The sequence below is a fragment of the Mandrillus leucophaeus genome, unplaced genomic scaffold (genome assembly GCF_000951045.1).
Source record: "Mandrillus leucophaeus isolate KB7577 unplaced genomic scaffold, Mleu.le_1.0 Scaffold2, whole genome shotgun sequence".
Classification (NCBI taxonomy): Eukaryota; Metazoa; Chordata; class Mammalia; order Primates; family Cercopithecidae; genus Mandrillus; species Mandrillus leucophaeus.
The window spans coordinates 4,368,784-4,393,133 of NW_012102031.1; the positions used below are offsets into that span (position 1 = coordinate 4,368,784).

Here is a 24,350-nt window from a genome sequence, read left to right on the forward strand (position 1 = left end):
CCGCGCGGCTCGCGGTCCCACGCCTGCCGGCCCGCGCTAGCTGCTCGACTCGTGCGCGTTATCCGCCACCCAGGCCTTATCTCCCGAGTCAGTGGCGTCGTGGTTCGAAAGAAATGGAAGAAAAGGAGCGATGTGACCGATGCTGTTCGGTCCTCCTGCTTTGAGGCCTGGCATTTGCAGAGCAAGAAAATCGTGGGGAGTTTTGAGGGGAGTGGGAGGGAAGGGTGGGGAAACGGAAACAAGGTCTTACATTTTATGGGTTTTTTTTTTTTTAATTCTGCAATTTGACAATGGTAGCAAAATGAAAGTAATCCAAAAGTTATTTTTCTATTGAGAAGAGAAAAGAGGTGGGGTTTTTTTTCCGTTTGATTCCAGTCTTTTCTCCCAGTGACAAAGCATAAATCATGGACACCAGAGAATAAGGTGAACCTCAGGAACCCGGAAAAGACTGAGAAGGTTACATTCTTCTTCTGGAGGGAAGAGTAGGGTGTTTATAGCCATCTCTGGAACCTAAAACAAAAAACATGAGTTGTGTGCCATGGAAAGGAGACAAGGCCAAATCTGAATCATTGGAGCTGCCCCAGGCAGCACCCCCACAAATCTACCATGAGAAACAGCGCAGGGAGCTTTGTGCCCTCCACGCCCTCAATAACGTCTTCCAGGACAGCAATGCCTTCACCCGGGATACGCTGCAAGAGATTTTCCAGAGGTAGGGGACCCTTCTCCTTGGCATCTTGATACTTACTGATATTTCTGGATTTCTGTGGGTGGGATAATGTCTCAGTTTCTTAAACCTTTAAATCTATAGGTATTAGCTAGATGCCATTAGCAGGTATAAGGGACACAAGACAGGAGAAGATAATCACTACTATGTATCGGGCACTTACTGTGGGCTAGGAAAGTGCTCATATTCTCGGCTGTGTTTTCTTGAGTGATCTGCTCAACAATCCCATGGAATACGTGTTAATACGTGGTGTTATTTCCATTTTACTGATGAAGACACATTTAGTTCCGTACTTTGCTCAAGGTAACAAGACTTGGAGCTGGGGTTGAATTCTTACATCTGTGCTGTTGACCACTACGCTAAATGCCTCTAAAGTTCTGCTGCCGAGGAGTTTACAGTCTAGAAGTGGGACCCGACACATACACGTTCAGTCGCCTGTCATCAAAGGTGGAATGTGGTGACTACCACAAGCAAGAGGTATACACAATGCTCAGCTTTTCTGTGAGCCATGTGCTGGCAGTGGTGCTGTTCGTACATTGCTTTGTGTAGCCCTCCTAACAATCATTTCACTGCCTGTATTTTACTGATAGAAAGGTCAGGTAATATGTCCAAATAGCTTCTAAATAGCACAGTTATAATTTGAAGTTGACTCCAGATCACCTCTTTCTCCTTTATTCTAGATGGCCTTTCTTACCCATTTAGAACAAATGCCACCCCACGGGTTAGTAAAGGTTCAGCTTTTGGCCAAGCACGGTGTAATCCCAGCACTTTGGGAGGCCGAGGAGGGCGGATCACCTGAGTTCAGGAGTTTGAGACCAGCCTGGCCAACATGATGAAACCTCGTCTCTACTAAAAATACAAAAATTAAGTCGGGTGTGGTGGTGCACGCTTGTCCCAGCTAGTCGGGAGGCTGAGGCAGGAGAATCGCGTGAACTCGGGAAGTGGAGGTTGCAGTTAGCCGAGATTGTGCCACTGCACTCCAGCCTGGGTGACAGGTCTCAGGAAAAAAAAAAAAAAAAAAGCTCAGCTTTTTTCTCTTTGCTTTGATTTTCTAGAATTACTTTAAAGGTTTTGAGAGTCAGTTCTGTGGTATCTTGATGGACATAACAGCATATCTGCAGTCCACAGCAACTCAGATGGTGATCTTGCCTGATGACCCCAACTAGAAAGGGTTAGGCCCACACAGTCCTCACTGCAGAGAAGCTCAAGTGTTCTTCAAGCAGTACATATTGACAGTTCCAGAAGACCTTTTTCTTACTCTCTTAGCTTGGAAATGAAATTATTGCCACATAGGGACCAGAATTACAGCTGGTAGCAACCTATTTGGAGTGATTTGTAAAACACAGGTATGGACCATTTGCCCTGAAAGAGCCAGAGGCCTACTCTTAGAAGAATGTTAATCCCCAGATGCAGACAAAACTATAATGAGAGTAATTATTTTCCAATGCCAGTAGTAACCAGAGTAATGCCTTACCAGGGTAAATATGTTATTTGCATCATGGCCATTATCTGGCAGCAAGTAGAATTGACTCTTCAGGACCTGGGGCACTGGGAGGTAAGATAATTTGTCTCAGATCATCAGGTCATGTCACTGAAAGGAGAACCCAGTACATTGGACTGCTTCCTTTTGGCCAGCGGTTAGTATTTCTCCTACTCCTAATCAGATTTGCAAATTATTTCCTGATCTAAAACTAGGGAGAAGAAAGGACTCAGGGTGAAATACCTGAATGTGCTTAGTACTTTGTGATATGTACAGACAATCTTGCAACAACCTCACCAATAATGAACTTAGGAAACTAAGATTCATTTTAGGCGATTTGCCCAGTTTCACCCACTAGTAAATAAATTCCAGAAACAAGATTCTGTGTATTCAGTCACACTCTGGTAGAAAAGTTTTCACTTCTGTACGTTTGGCCCCTGATCTGACTATGGGAATAATGATGGGATCACTAACACGTATGAACACTTGGTGCAAAGCACCATTCTGAGTGCTTTCCTTGTGTTCACTCAGTCCTCATACTGATCTTCCAAGATGGATTCTGTTGCTACCCATTTTTCCAGATGAGGAAATCATGGCACAGAGAGTTCATAGCTATTGATGGCAGGATTTGGCCCCATGCCTTGTGACTCTAGAACCCGCCCAACTAACCACTCTCCTGTTTCTCGAGTACTGGAAGGGCCTGTAGAGAGCTGTCAGTAGCTGTTCCTCCAGCTGCCGAGCTGGGCCAGTACTGACATTCTGGACTATGTTCATCAAGCGTGTGTGGATGGTAACAGGAGTTTCTCAGCTGTGTTCTCCTGAATACAAGAATGGTAAATATTTGCTAAATGCCCACATGGAACGAATATCCTATTCCTTTTGAAGCTTTGGCGAATTGTACTGCACTCCCCAATTCTAGCAGCATAATAAAAAGATCTAAAAAGTGCTGGCAGAGGCCGGGCGTGGTGGCTCAAGCCTGTAATTCCAGCACTTTGGGAGGCCGAGACGGGCGGATCACAAGGTCAGGAGATCGAGGCCATCCTGGCTAACACAGTGAAACCCCGTCTCTACTAAAAAATACAAAAAACTAGCCGGGCGAGGTGCCGGGCGCCTGTAGTGCCAGCTACTCTGAAGGCTGAGGCAGGAGAATGGCATGAACCCGGGAGACGGAGCTTGCAAAGAGCTGAGATCCAGCCACTGCACTCCAGCCCGGACGACAGAGCGAGACTCCATCTCAAAAAAAAAAAAAAAAAAAGTGCTGGCAAGCCAGCACGCAAGGGCATGTATTCTGCCCCAATTCCAGAAGTGGAATTCTGCGTAGAGTATTTTATATTGAAACAATGTGAATAGGTAGGAACAAAAAATAAAGAAGTGTGAAAGGAATCTAGAGGAAAAAGCAAAGGGAGAAGAGGTGAGGGAGAGAAGATGGAATTTTTTAAACAAACACTGACTAGCTGCCTGCGGAGTGCCAGGCACTATGAGGCACCATAGAGAAAACAAGTCGAACAGGCCTCAGCCCCTGAGAAGCACTTCTCAGCTATCCTTTAACCAAGCCTTGAGATTAGATTTAAGTGAAGTTAGAACCCTGGCATTTAGAGCAATTAAAAAGTGAAAAGTGATCGATTTGGACCTTAGCAGAAATAATTCTATGCTGTTTTAAAGTGTGGCTAGTGAATGGTAGAAATGGGAGGGAAATGTTGATAAGCACTATTTGTTGAGAGGAAGTTCATCCTAGCAGTTGAATTTTAGCCAGAAAAAAGAAGCAAAATACAAAAGCAGGGTGGAGTTTCAACAGAGTTGTGGATATGAGATGATTCATGCTTAGAAATGAATAGGAACTCAGAGCTAGGCTAATGACTCAACATGGCGGCAACAAGGACAGGAAGGGGGGAGTCAGGTGTGTCAGAGGCTTGGTCCAGGATTTGAACATAGTGGTAACATCTGCAAAAAGAGGTCATTTGTTTAAAAAGCATCTGTTTTCAACCTGTGAAATTGGAGAAAAGATAAACTGGGCAAGTGTCATCAGTGTATATGTATACAGATGTAGATATTCGAGCTCATCATTTTATGTAAAGAATGTGGGCCAGGCACAGTGGCTCACCCCTGTAATCCCAGCACTCTGGGAGGCAGAGGCGGGCAGATCACCTGAGGTCAGGAGTTTGAGACCAGCATGGCCAACATATAACAAAACCATGTCTCTACTAAAAAATACAAAAATCAGCTGGGCATGGTGGTGCACGCCTGTAGTCCCAGCTACTCAGGAAACTGAGGCAGGAGAATCACTTGAACCCGTAAGGTGGAGGTTGCAGTGAGCCAACATCGCACCACTGTACTCCAGCCTGGGTGACAGAGTGAGACTCCCATCTCTCAAAAAAAGTGTCTAAGGTTTGAAAAAAAAGGGTCATAGAATCAAATTATGTGATTCTCAGAGGCTGAGGCCTGTTCGACTTGTTTTTTCTATGGTGCCTCATAGTGCCTGGCAGTCCGCATAGATCAAATTATATGATGGCAGCTTTGCTAGGTTGTTTTGAAAATACTCAGGCCTGAAACATTTTCACTAGACTCATCCCAGTTTTTAAGTGATCTGATTCTTGCATCTAGCTCTGCATTCCTCTCCCAAATAGGATTTTTCCCCCCACCCGAGATGGTGTCTTGCTCTGTCTGCCCAGGCTGGAGTGCAGTGGCATGATCTCAGCTCACTGCAACTTCCACTTCCCGGGTTCAAGGAATCCTCCTGCCTCAGCCTCCCGAGTAGCTGAGATTATAGACGCCCACCACCACGTCCGGCTAATTATTGTATTTTTAGTAGAGACGGGGTTTCACCATGTTGGCCAGGCTGGTCTCGAACTCCTGACCTCGTGATCCACCCACCTTGGCCTCCCAAAATGCTAGGATTGCAGGAGTGAGCCACCACGCCCAGTCTTGGATATTTAATATTAAAGTGTATCCAGGGCTGGGCTTGGTGGCTCATGCCTGTAATCGCAGTACTTTGGGAGGCTGAGTTGGGTGGATGACTTCAGCCCAGCAGTTTGAGACCAGCCTAGGCAACATAATGAGACCCTATCTCTACAAAAAAAATTTAAAAATTAGCTGGGCATGGGGGCCTGTAGTTCTGTAGTCCAACTACTTGGGAGGCTGAGATGGGAAGATGACTTGAGCCCAGGAGGTCGAGGCTGCAGTGAGCCATGTTCGTGCCACTGCACTCCAGCCTGGGCAAAAGAGTAAGACCCTGTCTCAAAAAAAAAAAAAAAAAAATCTAGGCAAAAAGTAGCTTGGTATCAAGGGAAAAAAATCTAATGAAAGTTGGAAGGGACAAAGAGATTGGGGATATTGGTGAACGACTAGCATTTTCTACCACAGAGGGTGACTATTCCAGCCTCCCCATTACATAGTCCCTGAGCAGGTGGAAGGGGCCACATTTAAAAGTGGGTGATTATAACTGAGAAAAGTTGTTAAGTATTAACCTCTGGAGACTTGAATTCTCTTGTCCAAGGGCTAGGCAAACATGTAGTAATAATAGCTAACACCTACAGATTACTAATGTGTGCCTAGCTCTTTGACCCATGCGTGATTTAGAAACATCAGGAAGTTCTGAGCCATATTTTCTGATGTCACATCTCTTCAGATCTGATAAGGAAAGAAAGAATTAGGGTGGGGAAAAGAATCTTGATGAAATGTCTTCCATTTCCTTTTTTCATTAATATCTAAATTCATCACCATAGTCAGACACAGTGGAAACCATGAGAGAGGAACAGGGACTTATCTGAGGACACAGACAGTGGGGATACCTGGACTAGAGCCCGTCTTTTCACTTTTTTTTCCCTGAGATGGAGTCTCTCACTCTGTCTCCCAGGCTGGAGTGCAGTGGCACGATCTCGGCTCACTGCAAGCTCTGCCTCCCAGGTTCAGGCCATTCTCCTGCCTCAGCCTCCCGAGTAGCTGGGACTACAGGCGCCCGCCACCATGCCTAGCTAATTTTTTGTATTTTTAGTAGAGATGGGGTTTCACCATGTTAGCCAGGATGGTCTTGATCTCTTGACCTCGTGATCCGCCTGCCTCGGCCTCCCAAAGTGCTGGGATTACAGGTGTGAGCCACCGCATGCGGCCCGTCTTTTCACTTTTACATCACTTCACATCTCATGGGTCTAACTTCTGACTGTGATGACAGAAGTGAGAGGCTCACTTTGTAGCCCAGAATTTTTTTTTTTTTGTATTTTAACTTTTATTTAAATTTAATTAAATCTAAATAACACGCAGAAATTGGCTACCATATTGGACAGCACAGCTCTGAAGAGTTCAGTGGGAAGCGTTTTTGTTTATCTGTGAAATAAATCTGCCTCACCTACCTCACAGAGGTGTCTGGAACAAACAAGGTGATGAATGTGAAAGGACTTTACTCACAAAAGGGATCTGAAAAGACAGCAGTGTGAACTGAGTGGGCTTATTCATACAACTCTTTATATATATACATTTTTTTTCTTTTTTTTTTAATTTTTGAGTTCGGGGTCTCACCTTCACCCAGGCTGGAGTGCAGTGGTGCGATCTTAGCTCACTGAAACCTCTACCTCCCAGGCTTAAGCAATCCTCCCACTTCAGCCTCCCGAGTAGCTGGAACCACAGGCATGTGCCACCAGGCCCAGCTAATTATTTTATGTGTTTTACTTTTGGTAGAGATGGGTTTTGCCATGTTGCCAGGCTGGTCTCGAACTCCTGAGCTCAAGTGATCCGCCTGCCTTGGCCTCCCAAAGTGCTAGGATTATAGGCGTGAGCCACTGCACCTAGCCTGTTAATATTTCTGTTAAATGGTGCTTGCCAGGCTGTTTTGATCTGTTTACATTTCTGTGTCTCTGATTTGACCCTGAGCCCTTTGAGGGTAAGAACCAGTAGGACTGTTTCACGGTTGTACCCCCACAGCCAGTGGCTGGCATGTAGCTTGGTGCTCATGTTCAAGTGAATGAAATGTCTGCAGTCCAGAAGGGACTCCTGGCAGCAGGATCCGAGGTTTGTGGTGAAAGCTGGGTGGGCAAAGAGAAAGGGGCTGAGGGGAGGAGGCAGGTCAATACAGTGGTGAGACAGAGTGAGGGCTTCTGCTCCCCCACTCAACATTTGAGACCCATCCAGAGAGAGCAGGGAGCCAACTCCTGAAGCCAGAAATACTTTCACACAACAGAGTATGAGGCTTGTGGGAGATTAATTGAGAAAGGCTGGTCAGAGGAGAAATGATCTACTCAGCACATTCTGCTCATTGAGGAAGGCCAAATTGATCTTAAAATTTCTGCCTAGCCAGGGTTCTGGGGGTGGGTGCTGTGGTTTCCTTTGATTTGATTGATGGTGGCGGGATTGAAGGTGATTCCTCAGGCTCTCTACCCTTCCAAGCCTTCCTCTGCTCTTCTGGCGAGTGGAAGAGGGATTCTAGAAACTCTGCAACAGAACATTTGAGGAGGTCACTGTCTGGATTATTGTTTTCTCCACTCATGAATGACCAGGAATCACTGTAGGGGCTGGGTGTCCTATTTTGCATGAATTTGAAAGAAACTTTATTGCTGAAGACTCTCGGCTTCTGTCCCAAACTGAGTCACAAGAACTTGATTTATTTTTACTCCGCACCCCTCTGATTGCTTTCTGAGGGTCCTTCCGCTAGAAAGAAATTACACTGTTGGAAAATCAGAGAGGAAACTTCGCAGTTCCAGCCTGAAAACAAAAGCAGGCGTGCAGGCATCTCTTCAGCCCTCTCTCTCCCAGCGGAGGGACACTGGGTCAGCTCATGCAAGAGTCTGCAGAGCTGTAGCCCAGAATTTCTATGGAAATCATTAAGACAGTCCTGAACAGGAGTTTGCCAAGGAGTCTCAAGAATACTTTCCACTGGAATCATCAGAATCCCATGGAACTCAGTGGGACTGGTGTGTTGAAATATCCAGAGCACTGTCCAGTATTGTTTAGGGTAGAGGCGAATCCTAGCCCTGCCACTCACCAGCTATGCCTGACTATGCAAGTCACCATAACCTTTGCACCTCAGCTTCCATGTTTATGGTATCAAGATGGCTGGAAGTGATAAAGCCCGTAAAAGCAGTTAACACAGTGGCCACTTGATTACTGTTAAAAGTACAAGCAAGTGCTGGTATGGTGAATACATTGGGTGGGCCCCACTTATTCAAATGACCATTCCTCTAGAATGAGATGGAAGCTACTCTCAACATTTCCTGTATTCAGATTGCCCAACATGTGTTGAGTTGCCAGTGCCTAGCTGTGAGGGATATAAAGAACTATCTAGGAATTTAGTGTTTGATTGAACATATATAAAATAACTGAATTCTCCAACAGTTCTATAAAATAGTAATTATTTCCATTTTTATAGGCAAAGTAACAGGCATGGAGATTAAATCTCACAGTTAGTGTTGATGGTGCTTGGATATGAACACAGATATGTATGGTCCTCACTCTTCCTCCTTTTTCACAGAGGATCCAGGGAAGATCCTATGGAAGAGATAGGGTGTGAAGAAGCTGTAGGATTTGGCTTGGAACAGGAAATAGGATAAAAGAATAGAGGCTGCTGGCACAGTGGCTCAAGAGGGAGGCTGAGACAGGAGGATCAGTTGAGCCCAGGAGTTTGGGGCTACAGTGAGCTACAGTCACACCACTGTACTCCAGCCTAGGTGACAGAGGAAGAAAAAATAGAATAAAGGCCATATGATCATGGTGCCTAAAGTGCACTAAGCCCAATGAGAGGGATATAGCTGGCCAAGTGGGGCCAGGAGGTATAGAACTGGCCAGCCAGGTAGTTGGTACCATTGTCAGTTCCTGTGTATACAAGGGGAAGTGAATTGATGCCTTGGTGAATTTGGCAGGAACATAGAGGCTGAATTGGTGGAAGGAACACTTGGAAGCAAGGTGATCAATTTGGAAATCTGTTTCAAAAGTCAAGGTGTGAGGTGAGGAGCCTCTGGTTAGGAGAGAGATGGAGTGGTAATAGGAACGGATTTGAATCCAAGACAGAAGATGAAGGACAGGGAAGAAAGATCATTGGAACCCTGGTTCTATAAGTTATACCTCAAAACAAGTGTGTGGTAAATTTGTTTGGAAACTGAAACACATTTTATAACCCCTTGCCTTGAGACTGAAGGTGAAGATTAGCATGTTAGGGACTCCAAGAATTCTGCAGGAAACCCATTTACCTACTTGGTTCATTCAGCTGTTACTGTATTGGCTGCCTTCTGGAGTCCTCTGTTAATGAACATGGAAATGGCATCTCCAGGAGCACTCTTGGGAAGCGCTGCTCTAAGGTTTGAGCCTGGTAGGGAGTTTGATGGTGAACGAGGTAGAAGACTCAGCATTTTGTTGGAGCTGTCATTCATGTACTGGTCAGAGACTTCACTGAAAGGAACAAGAAGCTATTAGAAGCTTGGGAAAGGGAAAAGAACCAATTATATCTGGGACTAGCCCTTCTTTCATATGTGTTCTCTTTTTTTTTTTTTTTTTTAAAGACAGAGTTTTGCTCTTGTTGCCCAGGCTGGAGTGCTATGGCACAATCTCGGCTCACTGCAACCTCTGCCTCCCAGGTTCAAGCGATTTCTCCTGCCTCAGCCTCCCGAGTAACTGAGATTACAGGCACCCACCACCACACCTGGCTAATTTTTTTGTATTTTTAGTAGAGACAGGGTTTCACCATGTTGGTCAGGCTGGTCTCAAACTCCTGGCCTCAAGTGATCCTCCCACCTCAGCCTCCCAAAGTGCTGGGATGACAGGCATGGGCCACTGCACCTGGCAATGTGTTCTCATTTAATCCAAATGTGCAAGAACCCATGGAGAGCCTTTGTCTTTTTAAGCTATGTTTCAGCCCCAGGCCTCAGGGACATAGCTGGCCTCTCCTCTTTTCAAGCCCCCACCCCCTGCCACTCTGATTCTTGGGTGCTTGCTGTAAGATAGCAAAGCGTAACTTTGGGTTCAAATGAATCCAGGGTTGGATCCTAGTTCTGTCACTTGTAAGTGCTCATGGGCAGGTCAGTTAAAACCACCAAACCTCACTTTTATGGACCTATACAATAGAAATAATTCACATAGGTTTATTACCTCATAGGAAATAAACCTCATAGGTTTATTGTGAAGATTAAATGAAATGCAAATTAAAGTACCTTATCATAGTGCTTGGCACAGAGGTTTTTCAGTAAGCGGTAGTTATTATTACAGGTAAGATAAAGTTTGGTTGCAGATTTCTTTGCTAGCCCTGGAGATGAGCATATAAGCCCTTTTAAGAGTCAGTTACTAATGTTTACAGGGAAAGAGAAGGATAACAAAAATAAACACCGAACATTTCAGCAAACATTCCTTGAGCACCTGTCTTGTGCCAGGCACTCTTTAGGCCCTAGCAATGTAGCTTTCAGATAGTCAAGGCCCCTGCTGTCTAGTGTAGAAAAACAGACCAATGAGAAACCCATCTGGTAGTGACAGGGCTATAATTAAATCAAAAGGTTGATGTGAGGTGGTGACTGGGAGAAACTTATGGTTGGGTGGTCAAGAAAAGGCCTCTCCGGAGGTTACAGTGAGCTGAGATGGCTTCATTGCACTCCAGCCTGGGCAACAGAGCCAGACTCTGTCTCAAAAAAAGAAAAAGAAAAGGCCTCTCTATGGCAGTAACATTTGACACCCAAACAATAAGGAACTACAGAAAGAACATTCCAGACAGCGGGAACAGTGAGTGAGTGCATGAGTGCACAGTGAGAAAAAGAGCTTTGTTTTTAGAGAACAGTAAGAAGGTCAGTGTAATAAAAGGTAAGAGATGAGATCTGCAGGACCTTGAGGGCCTTGCAGGCCAAAGGAAGTAGTTTAGAGTGTATTTAAGTGCTTTAGGTGCCATTGGAAGGTTTTAAGCAGTGGCAGCAGTATGTTTGTTGTTTTTAATTTTGGGTTTTTGTTTTTGTTTTTTTTTTTTTTGGAGACAGGGTCTTACTCTGTCACCCAGGCTGGAGTGCAGTCGTGGCTCCCCACAGCCTTAACTTCCCTGGCTCAGGTGATCTTCCCGCCTCAGCCTTCCAAGTAACTGGGACCACAGGTACATCCCACCATGCCCACCTAATTTTCGTATTTTTTTGCAGAGACAGTGTTTTGCCATGTTGCCCAGGCTGGTCTCTAACTCCCAGGCTCAAGCAATCCTCCCACCTTGGCCTTCCAAAGTGCTGGGATTGCAGGCGTGAGCCACCACCCCCAGCCAGGAGCATGGGTTTTTTTGGTTTTGTTTTTGTTTTTGAGACGGAGTCTCACTCTGTCACCCAGGCTGGATGCAATGGTGCAATCTCGGCTCACTGCAGCCTCTGCCTCCTATGTTCAAGCAGTTCACTGCCTCAGTCTCCTGAGTAGTTGGAACTACAGGCGTGCACCACCACACGTGGCTAATTTTTGTATTTTTAGTAGAGACGGAGTTTCACCACGTTACCCAGGCTGGTCTTGAACTCCTGACCTCAAGTGATCTGCCCACCTCACCCTCCCAGAGTGCTGGAATTACAGGCATGAGCCACCGCGCCTGGCCAGGAGTATGTTTTATATTTGAAAAATACCAGTATTGCTGGGTACAGTGACTCACGCCTATAATCTCAGCACTTTGAGAGGCTGAGGCGGGTGGATCACAAGGTCAGGAGTTTGAGACCAGCCTGGCCAACACAGTGAAACCCCGTCTCAACTAAAAATACAAAAATTAGCTGGGCATGGTGGTGGGCGCCTGTAATCCCAGCTACTTGGGAAGCTGAGGCAGGAGAATCGCTTGAACCCAGGAGACGGAGGTTGCAGTGAGCTGAGATCGCACCATTGCACTCCAGCCTGAGCGACAGAGCAAGACTCTGACTCAAAAAAAAAAGAAAAGAAAAGAAAGAAAAAAAATACCAGTATTTTTGCTGTGCACAGAAAAATTTAAAAAACACTTTACAAGATTTCTTAAGTTTTTTAGAATTGACATCCTTGGCCTAATGTCTTGATTCTTTTCTGGAGATGGCATGTAGTAGCCTCTTGAAGATGCACTTTATGTCCTGAGGAACTCACCACACTTCCTTTTCTCCCCTTCACACAAAGCCCAAAGGTATTCCCCTTGAACCCTTCCTTCAAAATGGCCTTTCCTCAGCTCCTGGCCTGACAAGTTTATGAAACCAAAATAATAGGATTAGAAATGCCTTCAACATGGACCTTGTCTTGAAATACAGACTGGCTAAAGCAGCCTGGAAGTAAATGACTTCAAGCTGGGTGGGCAAACCAGTGCTGCAGCCGAGTTTTGTTTGCTGGGCACAACTTTTTTTTCAGTTCATTTATTGGGTATTTTAAGAAAAATTTATTCAAGTACCACACACACGCGCGCACACACACACACAATGCCTTTAGGTGGGTCATGCATTCCAGTTTCACATAGGCCTCACTGCTTTTTATTGCCTTATGTCCAACCCCAGTTTACACATTTGTGTCACCTGTCTAGGCTCCTGTATGCCTTTCAGTATTTAATGATTAATGATTACCAAGTGTACATGCCTTAAATAGAAAGCAGGAGTGACAACAGTTACTATCCATGCAAATGAAAATATTGAATCCTATTTTCCAGTGTTGAAAAAAAAGGCTTACATGAGGCAGGAATATCAGTATCAGGAGGAAGACTGCAGAAAGGCTGTGGGAGGCTGGGATTTCATAAGTGAGGCTCCTTCGTGGAACAGTTACAAAATACTTAGGTAGAAGCCGGGGAAATTTTACTTGAATGTGGGGAAACTAACTTCCAGGAGCAGTGATGTAAAGTGCTCTCCACCCCCGGTAGTGCAGGGTCAGGAGGGGTTAGCCAGCCCAGCAAGTCTCAGCCTCCTCTTTTCACATTGGTAGGTTGTCTCCAAACACCATGGTGACACCTCACAAGAAGAGCATGCTGGGAAATGGCAACTACGATGTGAATGTCATTATGGCAGCACTTCAGACCAAAGGCTATGAAGCTGTTTGGTGGGACAAGCGCAGGTAATCTGAATCAGGCTTGACTTGATGGAGAACAGCACGGTTGTGGTATAAGCTTTTAGTACTTGGGCTCATGGCATGAGTGGGGAGGTAGCCATTTGTGGTATTACAGCCAGGGAACCTTGGGAAGTGTGCTGCCTCAGATTCTGCCACCATTTCTCCCCTGCAGGGATGTCGGTGTCATTGCCCTCACTAATGTCATGGGCTTCATCATGAATCTGCCCTCCAGCCTATGCTGGGGTCCACTGAAACTGCCCCTCAAAAGGCAGCACTGGATCTGTGTCCGAGAGGTGGGAGGGGCCTACTACAACCTCGACTCCAAACTCAAGATGCCCGAGTGGATTGGAGGCGAGAGCGAGCTCAGGTAATCAGCACCTGTTGTGACTAAGGCGCTAGGCTGCTTCATTTCTTATGTTGGGGACACTGAGCTCATCTCTGGTTATTTGACAAAGGAAATGAAATTCCTGTGCCCTTGGATTCTCTGCCTGCCTTACTTAGAATCATAGAATCATAGTGTCTTGGACCTGACCCTAATCTTCAATGACCCACCAGTACTTTTAAGTCCTTTTGGTAGGGAAGATGCACAGCCTGAGATACCAACCTTCTGGTCTGGTGGGGCTGGCATTGTAATGTTCTCTCCATTTAAGACAACTGAGACAGTAGTTACCAGTTCATAGAAAGGAAGACAGACATTCAGGCCAAGGAGGACTGAATTTCCCTAGGACCAAAGAACATTTATAAAAATCCTTTAGAGGTGGTGGCTCACGCCTGTAATCCCAGCACTTTGGGAGGCCTAGGTGGGTGGATCACCTGAGGTCAGGAGTTCGAGACCAGTCTTGCCAACATGGTGAAACTCCGTCTCTACTAAAAATACAAAAATTAGCGAGGCGTGGTGGCGGGCGCCTCTAATCCCAGCTGGTCAGGAGGCTGAGGCAGGAGAATCGCTTGAACCCGGAAGGCAGATATTGCAGTGAGCCAAGATCATGCCATTGCACTGCAGCCCAGGCAACAAGAGCAAAACTCCCTCTCCAGACAAACCAACCAAAAAAAGTCCTTTATAGTACTTTGGGTACTGTTATTCACAGATCCAGCTACTGTTGGCAGTAACTATAAGGATGAGCAAAAATTCAGGTTGGAATTTTAAGTGGAAAGATTGGAGGGCAACCAAACGTGGACCCCTCCAAAACCAGATGACTACAGGAATGTGTTTTGGGCCGCCACGGGTATAGTGAGGTTTCAGGTGACTTTGTGGTCCTGAGACTGGAATTTGCAACTTGACAGTATTTCATTTTTTCTGTCTCTTTTTCCATAGGAAGTTTCTAAAACATCATTTGCGAGGAAAGAACTGTGAACTCCTGCTGGTGGTACCAGAAGAGGTAGAGGCTCATCAGAGTTGGAGGACTGACGTGTAGCAGTTCTCCCCAACCTCCCTCTCGCCTCAGCCCCCTCAGTCCTCTGTGATGTGCTGTGGCCTCTACAGTGGGTCTGCCCTTCCCACTTCCCCAAACATCTCATCGGGTTTTTCCCCTTCAGATCTGACAGTGCAATAGGACAGACGTGTGGACTGTTGTAAGAACTACCCCGTGTTTTGTTCCTGGGCAAGGAAGGTAGGAGCTCTGTGCACTCAAGGCCAGTGGTCACAAACCCTTGTTTTATTTAAGAGAGGAGAAAGTGGAGCGGGGAGGGAATCCTAGCTTATTTTCCCTTTTCTATGAGGACTTGACATAGGTTCTGCTGAGTTGTCACTGCTGCTCCACACTCACCTAGAGATGCTGTCTCCACTTTCCGTCCTGTCTGGGTCTGAAAACAGTGGGTCTGAAGATAGTGCACACAAAGCCCATGTGACTGGTTTGAAGGACCCAGAGCATAAAGGTCTCTCAGGAAACCATGTCCAGAACCCTAGCAGCGGTACAGCGCGCTGTCTCCAACCCTTATCCCCGGGTTTAAGGGTGGTTTATGGCCACACATGGAGGATTTTTTTTGTTGTTGTTGTTTGAGATTGAGTTTCACTCTTGTTGCCCAGGCTGGAGTGCAATGGCATGATCTCGGCTCACTGCAACCTCCACCTCCTGGTTCAAGCAATTTTCCTGCCTCAGCTTTCCGAGTAGCTGGGATTACAGGTGCCTGCCACCACGCCCGGCTAATTTTGTATTTTTAGTAGAGACAGGGTTTCTCCATGTTGGTCAGGCTGGTCTCGAACTCCCGACCTCAGGTGATCTGCCCGCCTTGGCCTCCCAAAGTGCTGGGATTACAGGCATGAGCCACTGCACCCGGCAGAGTTTTATAATGAAAAATTAATTAATATTCCATGCTAATATTCCAGTATGAAGTAAGATACTGAACAGGATGTGGCTAAAGCCAAACTGGGACAGCCACGGGGTGGCTTGGTTTCTTCACTCCAGTGTTGTCCCTACCATTTCGCAACATTGATTTAGGAGGCTCTGGGACAAAAGAGAAGCCAAAGAGCAGTTTTCCCAGTTTACTTACTCTGGCAAAATCAGAAAAAAAAAGTCTGCCTTTGACATCAAATTCCACTAATTTGGGGCAGAGTTGGGTGAGGAAAGTATTGTGAAGATAAGCTGCTTGGAATAGGGACAGCCAGAATTCAGTAGACACTCTAGGCTCAGAGGCTGCCACTATAGTGCCAAGCTCCGGTTGGGTGGTTCTGTACTGTATGGATGGAATAGGACCTGGGTTGGTCATCTTTATGTCGTTTCCTTTATGTATCAATGGAAGTTCAACCTGCCCCTACCTCTTGAAATAGTTGTAGGCCACTTTTCTCTTGTAACTTTGGAAAACAGAGAAATAAGTATACCACACGTGTGTCTCCAGAGTGGATGTGGTTGCCTCAAGGCAGGTGGGCAGGCAGGGGTGACCCGCTGGCCCTCAGATCAATGATCTCAGTGGGTCTGAGAGCTGCCCCACTGGCCAGACTTCTCTCCAGTAGCAAAGCCAGCCTGGGGCTTGCATGTTGATCCTGAGCAAGCTTAACGGGGTGAAGCTGAGGCTTTCTCCCCCTGTGACTGGAGTGCATGTTGACACCAGCACTTTTTCTGCACATGTATCTTCAATCCAACAAGGCCATTTTTTTTATGCTGAGTAACAGGCCACCAAGCGGCTACTGCATTATGTCTTCTCAGCAACTGGCCGCAGTCTCTTCTGCACCATTTTCTACACCAGACCTGCTTGGCACCACAGGGAGCTCTTTCCCTGCCCTGTACAATGACATTCCAACCACCACCAGCCAGACGTTACAGCCAACCTTGCTGATTGTCACAAGCAGGACCTTGGGGCCACTGGCACTGTCAGAAATAGTAAGCCATTTCTTGGGAAGAGGAGGAAACTCCTCTCCACAAATCTGCTTGGGCCTGTGCAAATGGCACTTCAAAGAGTCCCCATGCACTTGGAGTCCATGAGCCAATGGGATATGCAAAGACGCTTAAACATTTCAGGGCTGGTTTCTCTGTTCATATCCAATCCTGGTGCTTAGGAACAGGGACCCATGCTGATGCCCAAGGGCAAAAAGCCCCACTTCCTTTAAGGAAGTGAACAGGCCTGACCCTGATGCCCAGTAACGGGCAACCCTAGGCTTTTTGTTTTTCTTGCTTTTATTCCTTTTTGTTGTTGGCCTTGTGCTGGGTTTGTTTACAAAAGATGTATTTTGTTTAACCAGATATTAAACATGGAAAACTCCGTGTATGTCTCCTTGTCTGCCTGAGTTCTATAATTGTGTAAAGAAAAATAAACTTAAGTATGATGCTGTTTTAAAAGGAATTCATTGCCAGCGTAAGTCATCTTTTAGAGACATCATGCTTTGATTAAGTCTTTCACCTGAGAAATCCAGAAAAAATACTCACTGAAAAGGGATTTGGTTCAAAAGATGTCCCCAAGACATTTTTCAGTACAACTAATTTTGACAGTTTGAATAATCCATGTAAGTCCAAGTTTGTACCACACTGGTGACTAGTGTTTTTCCCTAGTTAACAAGTGAAAGATCATGCATCTGCCCAGCGGGCCTAGGCCCAGCCTCACTATCCTGAGCACACAGCAGCAGTGTTCTGTAGTTGGACTGCCTGGATTTGAATCCAGGTCTAGCACTTAACTCTGTGGCCTTGAGCAATTACCTTTCTGTGGCTGTTTCCACTTCCATAAAATGGGAACAATACCACCGAAATTGTAGTGTTGGTTTATCTAATAAATAATTCACATAAAAGGTTTACTCTGGCCGGGTGTGGTAGGTAACGCCTGTAATCCCAGCACTTTGAGAGGTCGGAGGGGGGTGGATGGCTAGAACTCAGGAGTTCAAGACCAGCTGGGGCAACATGGCAAAACCCTGACTACCAAAAATACAAGAAACTAGCTGGGCATGGTGGGCGTGTACCTGTAGTCCTAGCTACCCAGGAGGCCAAGTTGGGAGGATCACCTGACTCTGGGAGGTAGAGGTTGCAGTGAACCCAAATGACACCACCTGTACTCCAGTTAGACCTGGTCTCAGGCAAAAAAATTCTGTCCCCCTCCCCTATTCCCCAGAAATCAGTATTATGTTATTCCCCACAAATACTTTATAAATTACACAGTGTCATAGACTAAAGTAGTACATAGACCCAATCCTTTGTTTTAGGCTGCTGGATCTCAAAGTGACTGCCTAAATTCAGGGCAAAGATTGCTATGAAGTACTTGGCTAAAAATGAATTTTTTCACTTTCAGAAACAATTTGGGCCTATGGGTGTTAAGACGGAGGTGCTGCTGGTTTAGATGAGAAAATGTGAGGGGCAGTACATGTCTCTGACCTGGTCTCGTTTCAAGGTACTTAGGATGACACTTTCAGTTGGAATAATTTTTAATATTTAAATACAAAAAGTGAGCACTGACTTCTGTTTTTTCAAACACACACACAGGTCTAACAACCAAACTGTGCGGGGGAAATGAACTCCTGATCTGTCTTCCACAGTCCCCATTCTGTGGCTGAAGCTGCCGCCAGCCTCCCTCCTCTTCATACATAGGGATTCATAGTGGCCGCTTTACACTACAGGTGTAATGCATTTTGTCTTTCACATTGCGTGCATGTCCCTCCCCAACAGCTCCATTCTTTAAAAAAAAAATTAAACAATAAAAAAGGCAGTCGTTAATGGTCAGGGGCACATCCCTCCCACTGGTATCGGTTCCTACCCACAAGGGGAAAGTGACATCTTCCAGTTAGGAGCAATTTGGTGAAAGGAGTGGGGTGGCCAGAGCAGGAATAACCGTCTGCATGGCTGCACTCTGGTATCAGAGTGAAGACAGAAGTAAGGATAGTGTGGAGGGCACAGTTGCAAGTTGAGTCTTTCCATGAGACAATGTGAAGAGAATTCTCCCCACCAGGTTTAGATAGATCAATGTGCCAAAGTTAAAAAAAAAAAAAAAAATCCAAATAATCAGCAGTTCAAACACTTGAATTTCAAACTTATCCCACTGAGACAGCTCAAACAGCAGTAACAATCTAGATCTTTCCAGGAAGTGAGGGTAGAGCCCCTGGCATTCCTCCTGAGAGCCCTGTATTAGGCCCTAGAAGTATCTGGAAAAGAAAAGGAGAGGTGTAAGGCATCATTCAGGCCTAGAGAACTTATTCTCACCATACCTGATAGGGCCAACGTCTACAGAAATAATACTGAAAGCACCATCAGACACTGAAAAGAGCATGGGCCCAATCCCAATCCCCACCCACACATTAACTGTTGGTCAACCCAGGTGCTAGAACAGGAGTCCCCAACCCCTGGGCCGTGGATTGGCACTGGCCCATGACCTGTTAGGAGCCGAGCCACACGGCAGCAGGTGAGCAGAAGGAAAGTGAGAGAAGCTTCTTCTGTGTTTAGTGCTGTTCCCCATTGCTCACATCACTGCCTGAGCTCCACCTCCTGTCAGGTCAGCAGCATTAGATTCTTATAGCACAAACCCTTGTGAACAGTGCATGTGAGGGATCTAGGTTGCAAGATCCTTATGAGAATCTCATGCCTGATGATCTGTCACTGTCTCCCATCACCCCCAGATAGGACTATCTAGTTGCAGGAAAACAAGCTCAGGGCTCCCCCTCATTCTACATTATAGAATTATTTCATTATATATTACAATGTAATAATAGAAATGCAGTGCACAATAAATGTAATGCACTTGAATCGTCTGGAAACCCCCCTACCCTCCGTCACCCCCACCCCACCGTCCATGTAAAAACTGTCTTCCATGAAACCAGTCCCTGGTGCCAAAAAGGCTGGGGACCAATGTGTTAGTGAAATAACTTGCGTCTCCACCACTGGCAAAAAGCCCAGGGTCTGGGCTTACCTGCCGCTGCTGCAGTTGCTGCTGTTGCTCCATTTGCAACTTCTCGGTCTCAAAGACAACGGGAAGAACCAGGATCATAAAGGAAGTGGTCCCAATCCACAAGGCTGCCCTGGAAAACCTGTAGAGGAAAACCCCCAGAGGGTGAGCAGGAAGACATGCAAACAAAACAGGCAAGAACTACTCAGTAACCAAACCTCTCACATTACATACTCCAATGGTTTCTTTTCTTTTCTTTTCTTTTCGAGATGGAATTTAGCTCTTGTTGCCCAGGCTGGAGTTCAATGGCATGATCTCGGCTCACCGCAACCTCTACCTCTCAGGTTCAAGCAATTTCTCCTGCCTCAGCCTCCTGAGTAGCTGGGAATACAGGCGTGTGTCACCACGCCCGGCTAATTTTGTATTTTTAGTAGAGACAGTGTTTCTCCATGTTGGTCAGGCTGGTCTCGAACTGCCGACCTCAAGTGATCCACCTGCCTTGGCCTCCCAAGTGCTGAGATTACCCACGTGAGCCACCCCGCCCGGCCCTACATACTCCGATGTTTTGACAAACGTATTCTACCCGCTCCTTGCACCATACTCCTACCAGAGACAGGAGGAGCAGCTGTGGTAGCTGTATCATCTAGTGATGGCGGTTTAACATTCTCCTGAGTTCTTACAAAGCTCCTTATTCATTAATTATCTCCAACAATCTGAAATAACCCCCACAACGCCCCTGCCAGGTAAGAATCCCCATTTTACAGAAGAGGAAACTGAGACTCAGAAAGGATAGGGTACAAGTCCAAGGTCACCCAACACAGGTCTGCTGCTTCCAAACCCCGTGTTCTTTCACAGCACCACGGTCATCCCATGCACCTACCCAATACCTTTGCCCTCGTTCCTTACCTGTACATTTTTTGAGCCACAAAGAGGGAAAGATCAAAAGTGGCTCCGGCCGCGGACCGGACCCTCTCCGGAAACATCTCCGTCAGGCCCCATAGTCTCTCCGACAGGGTCTCATCTAGCTGTGGTGGAGAAGACACGGGTCTTAGCCGAAAAAGCGACATCCATTCCTGGCCCCGCTGCGGCACTAGAAGCCGCCGAGCCCCACTGGAGCTAGGGCACCCCAAGGCCCAGCGGGGCCCCAACTCCGCCTCCTAAAGAAGCCGCTTCGCTCTGATCCCATACCATGCGGATCTCACATCCACGAACTGGCCCGCTACCCGCTCCGCACCCCGCAAGGCCCTAGTACCTCCTCATCGTCGTCCTCCTCCAGCTCCTCCTCAGGCTTCTCCGCGTCGCCTTTCGGGAGCAATTCGTCCGGGGACTGGGGTTCCCCGGCACCGGCAGCAGCAACGGCGGCAGCCATGACTGTAGGGGACACCGGAAGCGGAAAGGAGGTGAGCGCAGCCGAACGACGGACGGAGCTACTTTTCCGGGAACCGAGACGCGAGCCGGGAGAGAGCGGCGCCCTCTAGCCCCCGGGTCCTCCAGTGCCCCAGTCTGTCGGGCCGCCCTGGCCTTACCCGGGCGTTGGGGCTTCAGCGGGCATTAGCAGCAGCTGGGAGGCCTGTGAGAGGTTGTGGGGCGCCACTGCAGTCATTCTGTTCAGCGGGTTTAGGGTGAGCTCAGAAACCTGCTTTTCTTTTTTTCAAATGAGTTGTTTTAATTCCAGGTAATAAGAGTTCAGAGAACAAAGATGAAAGGGCTGACTCTGGCAAGATTCTGGGGGCTTGTTTTACTTTAAATTCACATCTAGGGCAGGAGTGGCTCATCATCTCTTGATGATGTATTTTCTTTTTAACAAAAGTTTATTCATAAATGTACAACAGGCTCCAAGACAACACTTTATTCTAAACTAGGTGGCCAAAGATGTGGCCGGGAATCGAGATGTTAAAACACGAATGGAGTCAGGCCCACCATCACCGCAGGCACAAGAGACAGTGGAACAGGTCGCTTTTTGTCAGATTTCAGTTTTTTTTTTTTTTTTTTGGTTTTGAGACAGAGCGTTGCTGTGTCGCCCAGACTGGAGTGCAGTGGTGTGATATCGGCTCAAAGCTCCGCCTCCCAGGTTCAAGCGATTCTCCTGCCTCAGCCTCCCAGGTTCAAGCGATCCTCCTGCCTCAGCCTCCCGAGTAGTTGGAATTACAGGCGTGCACCACCACGCCCCACTAATTTTTTGTATTTTTAGTGGAGACAGGGTTTCACTATGTTGGCCAGGCTGGTTTTGAACTCCTGACCTCAAATGATCTGCCCGCCTCAGCCTCCCAAAGTGCTGGCATTACAGTCATCAGCCACTGCGCCTGGCCTATATGTATTTCTATATTATATATAATAAATATTTTATGTGTGTGTATGTGTATATGTGTGTATATGTTATATATGTGTATATGTATACACATATATACACATACACACACACATACGCATATATATAAAGACAGGGTTTCACTATGTTGCCTAGGCTGGTCTCGAACTCCAGGGCTCAAGCAATCCGACTGCCTCAGCCTCCCCAAGTCCTGGGATTACAGGCCTATGGCACTGTGCCCTGCCTCGCCAAATTTCTTAATTCTACCTGTGGCCAGGGCCAAAGATTTATCTTCCTTGTCCATCTCCTTGGCCTGCTTCTTGGGTTATTTTAGGGGTGTTCTCTGCCACCTTCATGGACAGGGCGCCTGCAGCCCCTTCCCCAGACCCTGGCTGGAAACCTGCATTTTAACAAGCCTCCCTGGAGTCACCCTTTGAGAGACACTAATCCAGTTTCATTTTCCTGAGCCATGTGTTATTGGTAGGAATAAATTAGTGTCTTGGAAGTCTTTTGGGAAAACATCAGGTCAATCTCCCCAATGTACCAAACAAAGGTAAGAGTTAACACTTAAATACCAGGTGCTCTGGTGCCTGTGGGTGTGGGTGGGTGTGGTGTGTCCTCATTTAATCTGCACAGCAGCTCACTGGGGTAGGCACTGTTATCCCCATTTTAGAAATGAGGAAACTGAGGCATAGTACATAGATCTGTTGTTTTTGTTTTTGTTTTTGTTTTGAGGGGGAGTCTCGCTCTGTCACCCAGGCTGGACTGCAATGGCACTATCTTGGCTCACCACACGCTCCACCTCCTGGGTTCACGCCATTCTCCTGCCTCAGCCTCCCTAGTAGCTGGGACTACAGGCGCCGCCACCACGCCCAGCTAATTTTTGGTATTTTTAGTAGAGATGGGGTTTCACCGTGTTAGCCAGGATGGTCTCCATCTCCTGACCTCATGATCCACCCACCTCGGCCTCCCAAAGTGCTGGGATTACAGGCGTGAGCCACCGCGCCCGACCCATAGGACATAGATTTCTAGTAAGTGGGTGAGCTGGTCAGCAAGTATGCAGATATAAATCTTTGTTTGTTTGTTCATTTTTGGGATGGAGTCTTGCTCTGTTGCCTAGGCTGGAGTACAGTGGCATGATCTCAGCTCATTGCAACCTCCTGGGCTCAAGCGATTCTTCTGCCGCAGCCTCCCAATTAGCTGGGACTACAGGTGTGTGCCACCATGCCTGGCTAACTTTTTGTATTTTTATTAGAGATGGGGTTTCACCATATTAGCCAGGCTGGTCTCAAACTCCTGACCTCAGGTGATCTGCCTGCCTTGGCCTCCCAAAGTGCTGGGATTACAGGTATGAGCCACTGCTCCCAGCCTCTGTCATATACTTTCATAATAGTACAGTAAATGGAAGTGTCCTTGTCCCACACCCTCCCCAGCATTAGGTGTTATCCATCTTTTTACTTTTTGCCTATATGATGGATGTAAGTGCTTCTTGTTAAAACGTGCGCCATGTTATTAAACAGGGTAATTTGATAAACATGTTTAGCCAGCTGAACCTGGAATCAGAGACTCCCAGGATGGGACAGTTCAAATCCTTCTGTGATGCATGAGGATGAAGTAATGAGTGTTTGTCCTGTGTCTCACACTCCCTCCGATACTGTCTCCAGGCCTCCCTTTCATCTTTGGACAGGGCAACTCTATCAAACAGTTTTCTTTTTTTTTTTTTTTTTGAGATGGAGGCTGGAGTGCAGTGGCACAATCTCAGTTCACTGCAACCTCTGCCTCCCAGGTTCAAGTAATTCTCCTGCCTCAGTCTCCCTAGTAGCTGGGATTACAGGCATGACTCTGGCCTGTATTTTTTTTTTTTTTTTTGAGATGGAGTCTCGCTCTATCACCCAAGCTGGAGTGCAGTGGCATGATCTCGGCTCACTGCAAGCTCCGCCTCCTGGGTTCACGCCATTCTCATGCCTCAGCCTCCCAAGTAGCTGGGACTACAGGCACCCGCCACCACGCCCAGCTAATTTTTTGTATTTTTAGTAGAGACGGAGTTTCACTGTGTTAGCCAGGATGGTCTCGATCTCCTGACCTCGTGATCCGCCCGCCTCGGCCTCCCAAAGTGCTGGGATTATAGGCGTGAGCCACCGTGCCCAGCGTACCCCAGCTATTTTTAATAGAGACGGGGTTTCACCATGTTGTCCAGGCTGGTCTGGAACTCCTGACCTCAAGTGATCCAGCCTCCTCGACCTCCCAACATGCTGGGATTACAGGCATGAGTCTGGCCTATCAGACAGTTTTCATGTGACAAAAGGGTACTTGCTGTATTATTCCATTATATAAAGTTCAAAAACAGGCAGAACTAATCTATGGTGGGAGGTCAGGACAGTGATTCCCTTGGAAGGGTTAATTTTGGAAAGGGTAGGGAGAGTAGCTTCTGGAATGCTATGGTTCTCTTAGCTGTATGTTCATTTTGGGTAATTCATCAAGCTGTACACTTATGAACTGTGCTTTTTTTCCTGTATTAAAAGTTTACTTTTTTAAAAAGAGTGGGGCTGGGCATGGTGGCTAATGCCTATAATCCCAGA

General features: G+C 46.8%; 2 protein-coding genes and 1 long non-coding RNA gene across 3 annotated transcripts in view; 2 read left to right on the forward strand and 1 right to left on the reverse strand.

Annotated features, from left to right (window-relative positions):
* Nucleotides 1-6: 6 nt before the first annotated feature.
* Nucleotides 7-16,936, forward strand: JOSD1 (Josephin domain containing 1). The gene is made up of 4 exons (XM_011978855.1): nt 7-709; nt 13,047-13,175; nt 13,342-13,536; nt 14,485-16,936. Exons 1-4 carry the CDS (start codon nt 525-527, stop codon nt 14,582-14,584), a joined length of 609 nt encoding a protein of 202 aa, XP_011834245.1. The 5' UTR covers nt 7-524; the 3' UTR covers nt 14,585-16,936.
* A 783-nt stretch (nt 16,937-17,719) lies between these two features.
* On the reverse strand, nt 17,720-20,857 carry TOMM22 (translocase of outer mitochondrial membrane 22 homolog (yeast)). Its single transcript, XM_011978856.1, has 4 exons — nt 20,716-20,857; nt 20,370-20,488; nt 19,488-19,605; nt 17,720-18,726 (listed from the first exon to the last, which is right to left on the reverse strand). The coding sequence occupies exons 1-4, from the start codon at nt 20,830-20,832 to the stop codon at nt 18,652-18,654; spliced, it is 429 nt and encodes a 142-aa protein (XP_011834246.1). The 5' UTR covers nt 20,833-20,857; the 3' UTR covers nt 17,720-18,651.
* Nucleotides 20,858-20,990: 133 nt separating this feature from the next.
* The window catches only part of LOC105538874, a 25,308-nt gene continuing 21,948 nt past the window's right edge, over nt 20,991-24,350 (forward strand). The window contains exon 1 of the long non-coding RNA XR_001005976.1: nt 20,991-21,085. This is a non-coding gene — a long non-coding RNA (uncharacterized LOC105538874). The remainder of the gene's footprint in view (nt 21,086-24,350) is intronic.